This window comes from Salmo salar, chromosome ssa10, assembly GCF_905237065.1.
Source record: "Salmo salar chromosome ssa10, Ssal_v3.1, whole genome shotgun sequence".
Classification (NCBI taxonomy): Eukaryota; Metazoa; Chordata; class Actinopteri; order Salmoniformes; family Salmonidae; genus Salmo; species Salmo salar.
Window position 1 is genome coordinate 21,672,488 of NC_059451.1, and position 16,649 is coordinate 21,689,136.

The 16,649-nt window shown below is 39.8% G+C and overlaps 1 protein-coding gene across 11 annotated transcripts in view; it reads right to left on the reverse strand.

Annotated features, from left to right (window-relative positions):
• The window catches only part of LOC106613762 (CUGBP Elav-like family member 5), a 237,124-nt gene extending 224,232 nt beyond the window's left edge, over window positions 1-12,892 (reverse strand). For 5 of the 11 annotated variants that reach the window (XM_014216351.2, XM_045687481.1, XM_045687488.1 and 2 more), the window contains exon 1: window positions 12,415-12,891. In XM_014216351.2, coding sequence (XP_014071826.1) covers window positions 12,415-12,772 — 358 coding nt within the window. In that variant the 5' untranslated portion in view covers window positions 12,773-12,891. Of the gene's footprint in view, window positions 1-12,414 lie in introns of all 11 variants that reach the window. The other 6 variants (XM_014216350.2, XM_045687486.1, XM_045687487.1 and 3 more) reach the window with 2 other exon arrangements.
• Window positions 12,893-16,649: the final 3,757 nt, after the last annotated feature.

The following is a 16,649-nucleotide window of genomic DNA, read 5'->3' on the forward strand; positions in this document are numbered from 1 at the left end:
GTTGTCATGGCAGAACACTGACAGGTCTCTGACCTCTTCCCGATCGTCGTGTCTTCGACAAACTTAATGATGGTGTTGGAGTCGTGCGAGCCCACGCAGTTGTGGGTGAACAAGGAGTACAGGAGGGACTGAGCATACACCCCTGAGGGGCCCCTGTGTTGAGCGTGGAGGATGTGCTGTCGACAACCCTCACCACCTGGGGAAGTCCCGGCAGGAAGCCCAGGATACATTTGCAGAGGGAGGTGTTCAGTCCCAGGGTCCTTAGCTTAGTGATGAGCTTAGAGGGCACTATGGTGTTGAACTGAGCTGTAGTCAATGAATAGCATTCTCACGTAGGTGTTCCTTTTGTCCAGGTGGGAAAAGGCAGTGTAGTGTGCAACAGAGATTGCATCATCTGTGGATCTGTTAGGGCGGTATGCGAATTGGAGTGGGTCCATGGTTTCTGGGATGATGGTGTTTATGTGAGCCATTACCAGCCTTCCAAAGAATTTTATGGCTACAGATGTGAGTTCTACGGGACGGTAGTCATTTAGACAGGTTACCTTGGCGTTCTTGGGCACAAGGACTATGGTGGTTTGCTTGAAACATGTAGGTATTACAGACTGGGTCAGGGAGAGGTTAAAAAATGTCAGTGAGGAGATTTACCAGGTGGTCAGCGCATGCTCTGAGTACACGTCCTGGTAATCCGTCTGGCCCTGCGGCCTTGTGAATGATAACCTGTTTAAAGGTCTTACTCACATCGGCTACGGAGAGCGTGATCATATAGTCATCCAGAACAGCTGGTGTGCTCACAAAATGTTTCAGTGTTGTTTGCCTCGAAGTGAGCATAGAAGGTATTTAGCTTGTCTGGTAAGCTTGCGTCACTGGGCAGCTCTTGGCCGAGGTTTCCCTTTGTAATCTGTGATAGTTTTCAAGCCCTGTCACATCCGACGAGCATCAGAGCCGGTGTAATAGGAGCTGTCAGAGCTGGTGTTGTGCAGGTTATTCTACAATGTTTCTTTTAGGGTGCAAAAAACATTCACCTGATGTTACAAAAAAGTTCCCAGAACACATTTAGTCTGTTCTTTAAAAGTTCCCAGAATGTTAGGTTGTGGGGATATGACAAGAGAAAACACTAAAACTGTCCAGTTGTGCTGACATTCAGATAATGTTAGTATCAGGGCACACAAAACATTCCTTTGATGTTCCAAGAATGTTGACAGAACAGCTTTTCTGAGTTCTTTAAAGGTTCCCAGAACATTTAATTAGGTTGTGGCAACAGTGTGAGTGCATTACAAGAGACACAAAATCTGCTCAGTTGTGATGACATTCATACAATGTTTAAGTTATTTTGCACAGGATATTCCTATGTTGTAAGAATGTTGACAGAACACATTGTCTAAGTACTTTCAAGGTTCCCAGAACATTTCATTAAGTTATGGGAGTTGTCTGGGATGTTGCACTAATATTCTTGTGATATTCACATAGGTTGCACAGAACATTCCCACAATGTTGCACAATATTCCACAATTTCCAAAATAAGTAAATTTTTATGACATTCATAGCATATTTGTTTTAGGTTGAACATAATATTCCATTGATGTTTACGCCAATATAAATTGTACCTTGTCTTGGAGGTCCTCAGAACATTTCAAGAACATTCAGAAAACGTCATATTTAAGCCTTAGCTAATATTTCCACAACATTCCCAGCATGCCATATTGTAGCACGTTAAAGCAGATGGGAATACATACCAATTATGTTTCTCTCCAGATTTAATGACAAGTCGCATTTCAATGTGATAGAAACATAGCATTTTAATTGAATTCGTAGCACATTTGAAGAGCATTTAATCATACACACCCCACCATAATTTTTACACTAAATTTGCTGACAATCTGCACATGTGGGGTTTGAACCTGCAATATTTGGTTGCCAAGCCAGGTCTTCTGTCCTCTGCACCACCAGAAAATATTTCTTACAGCTTGTTTCTTCAGTATATAGCCGTGGCAGTATGGTCAATCAGGTATTCCATGCTTCCTTTTTGGCCTTCTTAGATATAACTAATCTAAGGATATACTGGTAACTAGGTTATTCACACTTCATCCATCCTCTTTACAGTGCCTTCAGAAAGTATTCATACCCCTTGACTTATTCCACATTTTGTTGTGTTAAAGCCTGAATTCAAAATGGATTGAATATTCTTTTTTTTCACCCATCTACACACAATACCTTATAATGACAAAGAGAAAAAACATGTTTTTAGAAATTTTTGCAAATGTATTGAAAATTAAATACAGAAATATCTCATTTACATAAGTATTCACACAGTATTATGGAGTATCTACAATGTTGTTTATCCATCCTCAGTTCTCATATCACAGCCATGAACCTCTGTAACTGTTTTAAAATCACCATTGGCCTCGAGGTGAAATACTTGAGCAATTTCCTTCCTCTCCGGCAACTGTGGTAGAAGGACGCCTGTATCTTTGTCGTGACTGGGTATATTGATACACTATCCAAAGCCTAAATAATAACTTCACCATGCTCAAAGAGGTATTCATTGTCTACGAATCGGTGCCCTTCTTTGCGAGACACTGAAAAACATTGCTGGTATTTTTGTTTGAATCTGTGTTTGAAATTCACTCCTCGATTGAGGGACCTTACAGATAATTGTATGTGTGGGGTATAGAGATGGGGTAGTCATATCAAAAAACATGTAAACGACTATTATTTAACACGAAATGAGTCCATGCAACTTATTATGCGATTTGTTAAGCACATTTTTACTCCTGAACTTATTTAGACTAGCCATAACAAAGTGGTAGAATACTTATTGACTCAAGATATTTCAGCTTTTAATGTTTTATTAATTTATAAAATGTTCTACAAACTAAATTCCACATTATGGGTAATTGTGTGTAAATCAGTGAGACAAAATCTAAATTTAATCCATTTTAAATTCAGGCTGTAACAACAAAATGTGGGAAAAGTAAAGGGGTGTGAAATCTTTCTGAAGGCACTGTATATGCTGCGTACTTCTGGACCCATATTTACAAGGTATCCAAGACTGAGTGCTGATCTAGGATTACTTTTGCTTTTCAGATCTTGAAAAATACAACAAGGGGGACCATATCAAGCGTCTCAAAGTAGGAATTATATTTCGGGTGTGTTTTAAAAGTTGTGGGAACATACAGTGCCTTCAGAAAGTATTCACATCCATTGACATTTCCACGTTTTGTTGTGTTACAGCCTGAATTTAAAATGGATTAAATTGATTTTTCCGTCACTGGCCTACACACAATACCCCATAATGTCAAAGCGGAATTACGTTTTTAGACATTTTTACAAATTAATAAAAAATGAAAAGCTACAATGTCTTGAGTCAATAAGTATTCAACCCCTTTGTTATGGCAACATTTGCTTAACCAGTCACATAATAAGTTGCATGGACTCACTGTGTGCAATAATAGTGTTTAACCTGATTTTTGAATGACTACCTCATCTCTGTACCCCACACATAAAATGATCTGTAAGGTCCCTCAGTCAAGCCGTGAATTCCAAACACAGATTCAACCACAAAGACCAGGGAGGTTTTCCAATGCCTCGCAAAGAAGGGTATCTATTGGTAGACTACAAAAAAAGCAGATATTGAATATCCTTTTGAGCATGGTGATGTTATTAATTACACTTTGGATGGTGTATCAATACACCCAGTCACTACAAATATACAGGCATCCTTCTTAACTCAGTTGCCGGAGAGGAAAAAAACCACTCAGGGATTTCACCATGAGGCCAATGGTGATTTTAAATTAGTTACAGAGTTTAATGGCTGTGATAAGAGAAAACTGAGGATGGATCAAAAACATTGTAGTTACTCCACAACACTAACCACAGAGTGGAAAGAAGGAAGAAAAATATTCCTAAACATGCATCATGTTTGCCATAAGGTACTAAAGTAAAACAGCAAAAAATGTGGCAAAGAAATTAACTTTATGTCCTGAATACAAAGCGTTTTGTTTTAGGCAAATACAACACAAGACATCCCTGAATACCACTCTTCATATCTTCAAGCATGGTGGTGGCTGCATCATGTTATTTATTTGCTTGTCATCGGCAAGTATTAGGGAGTTTTTGGGCGGATAAAAAGAAACAGGATAGAGCTTAGCATCGGCAAAATCCTAGAAGAAAACCTTGTTCAGTCTGCTTTCCAACAGACACTGGGAGACAAATTCCCTTTTCAGCAGGACAGTAACCTAAAACACAAGGCGACAGAAGACGACTTTGAATTTGAGTGGCCTAGTTACAGTTTTGACATAAAACGGCTTGAAAATCTATGGCAAGACTTGAAAATGTTTATCTAGCCGATGATCAACAACCAACTTCACAGAGATGTAAGAATTTTTTAAAGAATAATGTGCAAATATTGTACAACCCAGGTGTGAAAGCTCTTAGAGACTTGCCCAGAAAGACTCAAACCTGTAATTGCTGCCAAAGGTGATTCAAACATGTATTGAATTAGGGGTGTGAACACTTATGTAAATGAGATATTTCTGTATTTTATTTTCAATAAATTAGCAAACATTTCTAAAAACACGTTTTCTCTTTGTCATGATGGGGTATTGTGTGTAGATGGTTGATAATTATTTAAAATGTTTATCTATCTTGAATTCAGGCTGTAACACAACAAAATGTGGAATAAGTCAAGGGTTATGAATTCTTTCTGAAGGCACCGTATCTCTTGCAATGTATCCACACTGTTCCCACAATCTAATAAAATGTTGTAGGAACATTTAAAGAACTCAGAAAGGCTGTTTTTCCAACATTCTTGCAACATCAAAGGAATGTTTTTTTGCACCCTGATAAAAACATTATCTGAATGTCAGCACAATTAGACCGTTTTATTGTTTTGGGAACCTCTCTCTTGTCATATCCCCACAATGTTCCCACAACCTAAAGAAACATTCTGGGGACCTATAAAGAACAGACAAAATGTTTTCTGGGAATGTTCTTGTAACATACTGTAGGTGAATGTTTTTTGCACCCTAAAAGCATAGGTGGGTAGTAACGCTACAATTAACGCGTAACTTGTACTTAAGTACATTTTTGTAGGAACTAGTACTTTTCTAGTTACTCTCTGTGGGCTGTACTTGTACTCTTACTCAAGTAATTTCTGAAGGAATTAACTTACTTTTTACTTTGTTATATCTTACCAAATCACTTAATAAGTTACACAGGTTTGCATTATTATATCGTCAATGTGAGGTGAAAACCTTGTCACTCCAAATGTTGTAATTACCTTTTTTTTTTTTTTTTTACATGAATCGATACTATTGGTTCCCCTTTACATCTGTAAGAACGTTTCACGACCCCTTGACCAATGAAATATATTGAAAACAACTTGTCAAAGCACTTAAGTCCATTGGCTCTCAAAGCTGTCGTCAAACCCTGTATCTCCACCATGGCTCTTGAAGTGAAGCACATGTCTTTACTCCTAAGGAGATTTTTGTATTGTGGGTTCTTAGCCAAACCCGATCAGAGGTAAGTTTCACTTTAATTACCTTCTGCCTTTATAATATTATATATTGCTGGAGTAAGATAAGTATTAATCTGATATAATTCTGCTGTTGAAATTATGTTTTGAGGGCGAGTGCAAATGAAATGGCTAGGTAGCTAACTAGCTAGATAGTTTGTTTTGACTAACCCAGAATCTGAAAATGTTTTTAGCTTCCCATATGATCTTTGCTTGGTGGCTAAGTTTACTAGCCAACTTGTCATTGGCATAAAGAGACAGAACAGACTAATCAGATGTGTGTGTGGAAATAGCTAACTAGGTATCACATTAGGTTGCCACTAGATAAGCTGGCTAAACGAACATTAGCTAGATCAACTGGTCAACCCAGCACATAATCCTCCCTGTGTGTGTGTGTGTGTGTGTGTGTGTGTGTGTGTGTGTGTGTGTGTGTGTGTGTGTGTGTGTGTGTATGTCATTCTGTTTTTATGACAAGGCCTATAAGCACATACATGTATAGTGAGACAGTACGTTTTTGTGCCATATAGCTAGCTACTAGAAATATATATATTTTTTAAGTGTTTACTTTTATTTATAGCTTGTAGCAGCACAACCGATGGGGTTGAGAAGGAGGATGGAGGGTAAATTGTACCTTGGCAGGAAATATATGATTGAGTTGACTATGACAATTGATATCTGCACTGTTTTATTATTTATTACTTATATGATTCTTACCTGAATACCTACCTTGATGTTTAATTCCATGCTGAAATGTGTCTGATTTGCATACTGGTAACATGATTGAGAGTGACATTTCGATATTGATTGTTGTTTGACAAATCCTAATTGATATTTCCATCCTACTTGATATTTCATTCCAAGTATAAAATTAACCATCACACTTGGTGTAAATATTTTTTGTATGCATTCACCATCACATGTACTTGAAATTATATTGTGAAATGTATTTTCATTAATGCTGTTGAAATTGTGAAATTACTCCAATGTCTCGGGTACCGTTTATGAAACTGAGCACCTTGATAGATATTAAGTTAACTTTGAATCAGAATGTACTAGAAACTGTACAACAGACCTGTGCTGCTGGGATGCTTAAATAATAAATGAATGTCAAATCAATTGCACTAAGCTGTTGTTCTCACAATTTACCATAAGGTGTAAAAAATTACCAAACTAAATTTGTAACTAGTACTTAAGTTGTTTTCTGACCGGATATTTTTTAACTCTTACTTGAGTAGTTTCTTAAAAGGGCTACTTTTACTTGAGTAAATTACAAGTAACAGTACTTTTACTTAAGTACAGATTTTCAGTACTCTACCCACCTCTGCCTAAAATAAATGTTGTATACTGTACTCATCTGCACAACTGGACAGTTTGTGTTTTGGGAACATATCTTTTGTGATGTCCCCGCAATGTTTCCACCAGACTGTTCCCACAGCCTAATGAAATATTCTGGGAACCTTTAAAGAACAGACAAAATGTGTTCTGGGAACGTTATTGCAACATCAGGAAAACATTTTATACAAACATTGTATAATCATCAGCACGATTGGACAGTTTTTGTGTTTTGAGAAAATGTTCCGCAACCTAGCGAATATTCTGGAACTTTCACAGAAACATTACTGGTACATTGTGTTATTACATTACTTGTAGAACTTTTGGGGAATGTTCTGTGGTGGTTGTTACAGATTTTGTGGACATTTTTGTTCATGTTAGAACATTCCAAGGATATTTCATTTAAAAAAAAAAGATGTTATCAAAAACATTCTTTGAATGTTTTTGGGATGCTATCATCTAGGCCTGGGCGATATACCGTATACCAGGGTATTTCCAAATAAAGACGGGGGCTGCGGGGTGCGTGCTACGCCACTGCTTATAACTATAAGTTAAGTATAACTATACAAAATGTAAGATGTGTCGAATAAATTATACTGAACAAAAATATAAATGTAAAAATTAAGAAAAACCCTGGAATGAGTAGGTGTGTCCAAACTTTGACTAGTACCAGGAAAAGCAGACAACATATGTGGGAACTCCTTCAAGACTGTTGGAAAAGCATTCCAGGTGAAGCTGGTTGAGAGAATGCCAAGAGGGTGCAAAGCTGTCATCAAGGCAAAGGGTGGATACTTTGAAGAATCTCAAATATAAAATATATTTTGATTTGTTTAACACTTTTTTGGTTAGGACATGATTCCATATGTTTTTTCTTTTCATAGTGCTGATGTCTTCACTATTATTCTACAATGTAGAAAATAGTAAAAATAAAGAAATCCTGGAATGAGGGTTATATATATTATTTTTTTATAGTGCCCCCTTGTGTGCACCTCTAGTAATATTGTATACCCTGGTATGGTACAGAAACAGTATGAACATCTAGATACCGCCCAACCCTATTATCATCCTAATGTTAGGTTTTATCTAACAAGAACTTAATGGGAATCTTAGCTAATGTTCTGCGAATGTTCCCGGTTTGCTGGGATGGTACATACAACTCAGTTTATGGTATGTAAGTAAATTTGCTCCCATCTGTTTTCCCAGAGGGGATCCTGTCATACCGCGGTGCGGCGCCGTGATCCTTAGTTCTTTCCATATTAACAGCTTCAATATGGAGGAGCATCCCTTGAAATCAAATATGAGAGGTTTGGAAACTGGAGATTACTAGATTACTTTAGTCAACACTCTGGTACTGTTACATAAGGTCCTTGGGGATACTGGTCTTGTCTCTTTTTAATACCATTTGATTTGGGTGGGTCTATGTGCTCTTACAGTACCGTACAGCTTGAATCTGCCACTCTCCATCTCTCCCTTATTGCTGAGCTACTACCCCCACTGTGGAGCCCATCCATCACAGAGGGGTAGAAAAAATACAACTTGAATAAATATTTCATTAGATTATTCCTATGATTTAATGTGCTTCTGCCTGGCTGGGGTCTACGGCAATATCTCTGGTCCATTTATAAATACATTAACACAATGATCCCCCAACACTAGCTTAATATTGATACTCGGCTGCAACGGAAGGCAGATGGGAGCACCCGTGTTTGTATTGCCTGTCCAGTGTGTTGAATCACTCCTGCCATCACCCATCCTCCTCCTCTCATCAAGTGTGTGTGTATGTGTGTACCGGTCTTCACAGCTATTCATTACCAATTCTTCAATTGCTGGTCGAGGAAATTTTACAACCATCCCGGAAATCCGTGTCTGTATTCAAAAGTGAACCTGCTAAAATTGTCACCCCTATGCAACAATAACTCTCTTGCTAGCCACAGAAAAACACACCGAAAAATACATTCAAAAATGGCTTTGAGGGATTTTCATGTGCGAGTCTGCCAATCATAAAGCTGTCAGCATATGTAAACTAAGAAAAATACAATTGCAACCTTCAGGTAGCCTTCACACAGAGGAAAACAACAAACATAAACCTGAAAGCTTGTTGTGTGACTGGAGCCTAATTAAGACCAACGGGAGAAGTTTTCACTCAGTGATAAATCCAACATCAGGAAATACCAATTGGACGACAATAATTGGCAGGCCATCGACAGTGCAGGCAGAATTAATCATTTGAAGAGGGAGACTAGACTGCATTTTTAATTGGCAAAGGCAGCCACTGTTTAGGGAGACGAGCAGCTGATCACCCAAGAGGCTGAAGCTTCAGACAATGTACATTTGCTAATCCTCTCGAGTCAAGTTATTATGGCCACACATTATTATCATGCTTTACAAACTAATTCCTTGTTTTCCCTGATGGATTACCAGAAGAATCCGTCAAAGGGAGAGAAGGGAGGAGAACACAATAGACTGTATATAATGACAATCAAAATGACTGAATATGACACAGAATAACAACTGCTCAGTATATGTAAGGACCTTTTTGGTTCAAAGAACACAATTTTGCTTCTCGGGAAAGTGTGTGTGTGTGTGTGTGTGTGTGTGTGTGTGTGTGTGTGTGTCTGTAATTTTGAGGAATAATTCTACTACTAGATGACATTCATAATCCTTTTAGGTTTATAAAGCATTGACAATAGAATAACCAGTGAAGTGCAGAGGAATAGTACTGGGATGATTTCGTACTGGAAATTGTGTGGACAGGATTACATTTCAAATACATTCATTCAACTAAATCCTGGCTATTTATATTAATGAATAAGAATAGAAATTGACTTTGATATTAATATTTTGGGACTGACATCTGAAATTGTTTCCTTGAATCTGAGTACTAATCATATTTATTCATGTTTGGAGAACATCTAATCTATCAAATTAGTTGTTGATAGGTAATTAAGCTTGATATAATTATCACATAAAGCAGATATGGTGCTTGTCATGTTTGAGGCAGTATATGTTCACTAACAAGAGTAATGCTTGGTGTTATCTAACTTTAAAAAAATCCAAAATAAAATCAATACATTTACATTTATTAATTTAGGAAGCAATGTTTTACCTTTAGTAATATTTAGTCACGCGTTAGTTTAAGGTAAAATGCCTATGAGACTTCCTTACAATAAAATAACAAAGGTATAAAATTAACAAGGGTATGTCAGCCCAAACGCAAAAACCCACAGTACTGTGAATAAAAGCAAAAACAACTTGTTATTGAAAGCTCTTACATATAACATTTTCAAAAACTTGTTTTAATTTACAGTAGCTAAAGCTGAAGAAAAGTAAGATATAAATGTTGACAAAATATCTAAATTGAAGAGAAAGAACCTGTACATTGTAAACTACAGACTAGCTGTTGACATTACAAGTTATGTCGATTCATCATTGAATCATCTTTCTGACACTGAGAAATTGTGCTCATATCTTCCATATGCACGCCACCATTCAGGGCCGACTTCAATTATCACACAACAATTTGTCGAGTACCAAGTACCGCAGTCATTATGCAATGCAGTACAATAACGTTTCCACACAACTAATGCCAGATATGGGATGTTGATAAATACTTTTATTATAAGCACAAGCGCACACACACACACACACACACACACACACACATTGAGACGCTAGCACACACACACACACACCACTCACATTGGAATGATGGCCATATTTAAGTGCGGACGTAGGGTCCTCTCAAACTATTGACCTCTGACTTTTGATCACCAACCATAGGTGAGACAGACATTAAGCAGAGCATGACCTGAATGATTACTGGCTATTATTTCACCTCATTAACAGAAAGACATTGGAAGGGACATATTCTAGGAGTGGCTCTTCACTTATAGCAGATACTGTAGGACATAAGAAATTACAAATGTGATTACAATTTCACCAGCCTTATCTCACCTGTGGATAATGTAAAACATGGGTTTGGGTTGATTGTTGTACACCCATCTGACAAGGTAAAAAATCTGTCATTCTGCCCCTGAGCAAGGCAGTTAACCCACTGTTCCCTGGGTGCCGAAGACGTGGATGTCGATTAAAGCAGCCCCCGCACTTCTCACCTCTCTTGTTTTTTGATTAACGTCACATAGACATGTGTCTCCTAAACAGGGATATCTCTGACTGTCATTTGGTCACAAATCAAGCAATTCTGCCATATCCTTTCCTGCTTAAAGTGTTTGGGCCGTCAGGGCCATAGACAGCTACGGGGCCTGATTCCCATTGATCGAAATGTCATCTATCACTATCAACTACCATGGTGCAAATTTGAATTTACCTGGATGGAATTACATCTTTTAGCCTTATTTGATAATGAATCACAATTGTTATGTTATTGATTTATTGTAGACTCAACAATAGGCTAGCCTATTTAAAATATAGCATTGTAATGAGTGGTTTTGGATCTTGGTGTCTGGCTGGCAGTGGGGAAGTGTGCATTTTGGTTTTACACTAAATCCATGGAAGTAGGCTATTGATGTAGGAAGTAGGCTATTGATGTAGGCTAAGAATGAATTACACGTTGGACATGTCATGCGGAACCCTTTAATATAAAATGACCAATAGATTTTTTTTATGGAAAACAGCTTAGGATAAATGATCAAAATGTGAATATAATAATACCGTAACATCAAGAAGCTTTCGTTTATTGGTGGCTACAGTTTCCATGAAGATGATGCCCTAACACTGACGATGATGAATAGTGCAACGTCGTTCACTATCACAGCCTAATAGACCACCACCATTGTAAAGTTAAATGGCGTCGACGACTTTCCCCGACTGCAATGGAAAATCTCGAATCTTAACATTCTCTTTTTGTTGGTGCGCGAATTTACATCCACTATCACGAACCCTACTTAGCTTCACACTAGCAGCATCACCACTGCTCGTGTGGTATAGAGGTCTGTCATCTTGTGACAGTCCTTCCGTCCATGTTTTGTAACATTTTGGCACCGAATTGATTTGGTCGTGTTGGGATCGTAAAAGATGGAACAGGCTGGGGGATACTTTAAAAAGGCATCCCTTTTAAGCGCCTCTGGCCCAGTTCTGAGAGAGTTATGAAAATCCAATTAAATTGAATACATTTCTGTGAAATATTAGGCCCACATCGTTAGAAATCTGAAAACATTCAAATAATTTGGATAAGTATGCGTAAAAACAATAGACTATGAATCCGCGTGAGACCAACAGAACTATGAAATCTCCCTATGTGCATGCCCATTCATTGCCACGTTAGAATATTTGGGAACATGAGACCACGAGTATTTGTAACGATTATTAAATTGTATTTTATCATGCATATATGATGCATTCATTCTGACTGCAATTCTGAACAATCATTTAGTGAGCTAAACGTTGAGTTAGTCAAACATACATAAAACATTTGGTGCGTAATGCAAAAGACGCCACCCATGCGACAGACAATTGTACAAAATATTCTAATCATACAGCTGTATTAGGCCTCGCAATATGCCGTTTGCTTTTGGGAAGGGGGGAAGGGGTGGGGGGGGGGGACACGTTACCTTTGTGCATGCCGGTGTATCGGTCCTTCAGAACAGTCAGTTCGTGGATTTTCCCAAACTGTTCAAACAGAGGTTTCAGGTCTTTTTCCTCCAGGTTCCGCGGTATCTGCCCGATAAACAGCTTTATGGCATCTTGGTCTTTCATGTTGCCGCTCTCCGGATGAATGGAAATGGATTCTGACCCGTTCATGGGTTTAGGAAATGTGATCTGAGAGTACTGGTGCTGGTGAGGGATAAGTAGTAGTGGTTGTTGGCTCGGTGTTGCCCCAGGTCCAGTGAAAACCAGGCTGGTGTGAGCGGGATGGGGCTGCTGTGGTTGTTGCTGCCTTCTTGTTTCAGTCTGAGTGAATCTGGCCATTCTGAGCTGGGAGCAGACTGGATAATAATGACAACACACACAGAGAGAGAGAGAGAGAGAGAGAGCGCGCAAGCACTCAGCTGGAAACCAGGCTCACTTTCTATCCGAAACACAACAAACTCGCACACACATAGTACAGGAGAGATGGGGTTGATAGGGGCGATAACCACCGAGCGAAAGCCATATTCACCGCTCTCGAGCGACACCCACAGATGTCAGTATGGTAGTGAAACATCGGAGTGCAAATTCTTTGCATTTTCCAACACTTGCTTATAGCGAGCAACTGCAGCACGCATTGGGGGCGTTCCTGCATGTGGGTATTCCTGAATCTATAGGAACGCCCCCCCCGAGCATCCCATTGGTTCCTTCATGAACGTCCCCCTCTGAAGTACCCCATTGGTTCCTGCATGCTTGTGACACATTTGAATGTGGGTCAAAAGGGAAATAAATGTATTATCTGAGTTTCTTCGACCCTGCATCCGGAGTCCTCCTTGCTAGATACACCGGTAGACAGTGTCCTTCACTCCCTCCTGCCCTCATCATCATTAACAGGACTGTGGGAAAACTCCCCGACAGGGGAGGTGAAGGACACTGTCGACCCCGCCTCCCGCTATCACAGCAGGTTGGAGGCTGAGGCAACACGTGTGCTAGCTAACTAACTAACTTGCTAGTTAGTTAGCACACAGGGTATGCACCTTGCACACAGTGTCCTTTGCTCCTGCCTGCCGAACACCTGCCCACGCACTCGTTAACCGAACTGTGGAGAAACAGAGCCCAACCGGTGGGGATGAAGGACACTGTCTACCGGTGTACTGCTAGAAAGCTAGCTACCGGTGTCGGCCGCTCCCCTTCTTCTGTGGAGTTTATCGGCAGCTGGCATCCGCCTCCTGCCTGTCCTAGCTTAAAAATGGACCAATAATAGAAGTATAAAGAGGGGTACCTGCAAATGCAGGAACACCACGAATTGCAGGCTGCAATTGCACCCTTCTCACACCTGCTTGAAGACCACACAAACATTAGACTTTTGAACATTTTAATCAATGCCATGGCGGAATTTCGATGAATAATAAATACAAATGGAATGGGAATCATTCCGCCGTCAATACAGCAGGCCCCACCATTTCCTTATATAATGTCAAGAATTTGGGGGACTAGTCCTTTCTGGACTTGAACCCACCTCCTTCCTTTTGCTACACTGCCCCGTTCTTTCAGAAAACCCGCTATTGCGCTTCTCTGTCTCAAGTCCCTCACAAACATACTTGCCTTTGATGGCCTCACAGTAGCTCCATCCCACTTTTGACACCAGTGGAGGAAATGTGTGTACAACATGGTACTGTCCTTTTAATTCATATTTTAGTCTTCATTTGCTTACATTCAGTTTCTTATAGACTAGATACTGCTTTACATCTCCAGGACAAGAACTACAGCAACGTTCGATGCAAACAAACATGTGCCAATACCCTGTTCAAATTAAAACTTCCCACTTTTATTTTCATACCGTCAATCTTTTATTTTGTACCATTACCTGCTTAATGTCTTGATGGTCTTGCATAGTTGATTGCAGTGATCAATCCATTGGCTTCTTGCTCCCTCTTCTGGAATATAAAAGGAGTCTACAGGTTTGTGTGTATTACTTCAAGAAACATGTCTCTATATGCCAAAGATGAAAGGAGACATAGTTTAGGCTATCATAATATAATTCAACAAAAAAGTACCCCGACTCAAATGGCCATTGAGCCCCTCACTTCATATAGGATTTATTAAGTTATCCTCTCCATTTACAAATGCTGTCAACAAATTACATATGTTCTCTGCAACTAAAGCCATGGCTTATAGAGCCAACTAATAAATACAACTAAATACAGAATTAAAACACAGAACAGACAGCTATTTTGTAAAGCGGGGTAGTAAAACGTAGGTCTTTAACTGAACATACCTACCAGATGTGTACTAATTAAAGCTGTTTAACAGTGAATGAAGTTATATACTGTCAGTGACAAAAGGCTCGCTGCTGTAGAGGGGAATCGATCTGGGCTGTCTTGGCCGCCCGTTGGGCACCATAGGGGCTCTAGAACTTCCGGATCGCAGTGTCGATGTCTGGGATGATCTTCTTTAGCTGGTTCCACTGCTTCGGGTTCCACGCCACACTTGTGGGAGACACAGACCAGCCAGGGGAGTGTGTAGGGGTCCACATTGACGTGAAAGGTCAATACAATAACTGCAGGGCAAGGTGCATACTCTGACATTTCTTATTCTAAACCTTGTCTGAGATGTTTGAATAGCAGGCCGTACAGCACCCTGAAACAAGATCAAAGGTTTTTTATTGATTTCTGTATTTGTACCCGCCACTGTTATTTTGGTTTCATTCAATGCCGTAAGTGGACGTTTATTGAATTCCAAAGTCATCTCTCCGGCCACCTCAATGGGAGTTAGCAAGGACAGGACAGTCTAAGAAGAATAGTTTTGGCAGACAGCTGAGCACCTTGGCCTGTTTACATGTGCAGCAGAAAAACAAACAGGGCCAACCATCATTCATACTGTATATAGCCTCCTGGATAAGAAGCCTGTGTTGTCACATTGCTACTGCTCTAGCCTTAAACTATAGGGATGTTGAGTGGCTATTTTTAAAGGGTAGATGTCCTATTCTGCAGGGGAGGTGAGAGTGAGAACTTCCAGTTCATGCATTTTTATTGACCCCTGCCATTAGTGTTTCGCCAGGCTGGACGTCTGAGACAAGAAATCAATATGGGCCGTACTATTAGTGTGAACTAAAAAGTTACATACAATTTAGAGCACGCTACAGTAGCATTAATGCTGCTTCTTGTTAACCATTGAGTCGGTACAGGGAGGCAACCAAGCTTGATCTCCACAGCCTGGCCTGTAGTGACTGAGGCCCAGAGGGAGCCAAGGCAGACAGCTGAGGGAGCCTCTTAGCATTCTGCACCGTTCACTCTTACACACACACACACACACACACACACACACACACACACACACACACACACACACACAAGCCCCAATTACCAAAAAGCTACAGCATAATCATACACCACACACACCTCAACTCAGTGATTCTGCTTGCGAGATAGTAAGAGTTGGGTTGGGAGGATGATAGAGATTGACTTTGTAGAAGATAAGATGAGCACACTGCATTGTTAGGGGATGATTCTTATATGCTCTAGCTGGCATGGCAAAATTCACCAACTGTACATCTGACTAATAAGCGTACAGCGTTTGAGATGTCCCTCAGCAGCTAACTCACCACTGCACTCTAGTTCTGCATTGCAAAACACACTCACTCAACTGGAAGGTGTTGTTCAAGAAAATGAATGTGACACGATGGCATATCGCACCAAAGCCCTTTATGAAGCGCTAGCTTAATGGCCTAGATGTGAAAAGAGCACTGTCTCTGTACTGTAGCCTACCTTTCCTCCCCGGATTCAGGTCGCCAATGTCAATGGTGTAGAACTCCCTGATATCGATCTGGGTCTTGCTTTCGAAGAGAGACACCCTAAAGTACCTCATCTTTCCTATCTGCAGAGGAGAGAGAGAGGGTTGCATGGAACACTAGAGAACACAACCCATGCTCGAGTGCAGCAGTGTCTGCTGGTTTTATACTGCATTAATGACAAGTCGGAAACTTGGAACCTCTGAGTTTAAATGAAAGTTATTTAGTTATTTACAAGTTTCTTCCAAGTCTAACATTTCTGAGTTTTCTAGTTTCGACATGTCATGGACCTATAGCAATGTGGCTGTTTGTAAATCAGTGGCTTTGATTGCCCATTTTAACTGTTAAATAAGCAAAAACCAGTGGGAACTGTGGTATTCAATGAGCAGAATTTCGCTCCAAAGGTTTGTTAATCATAACCATTATTAT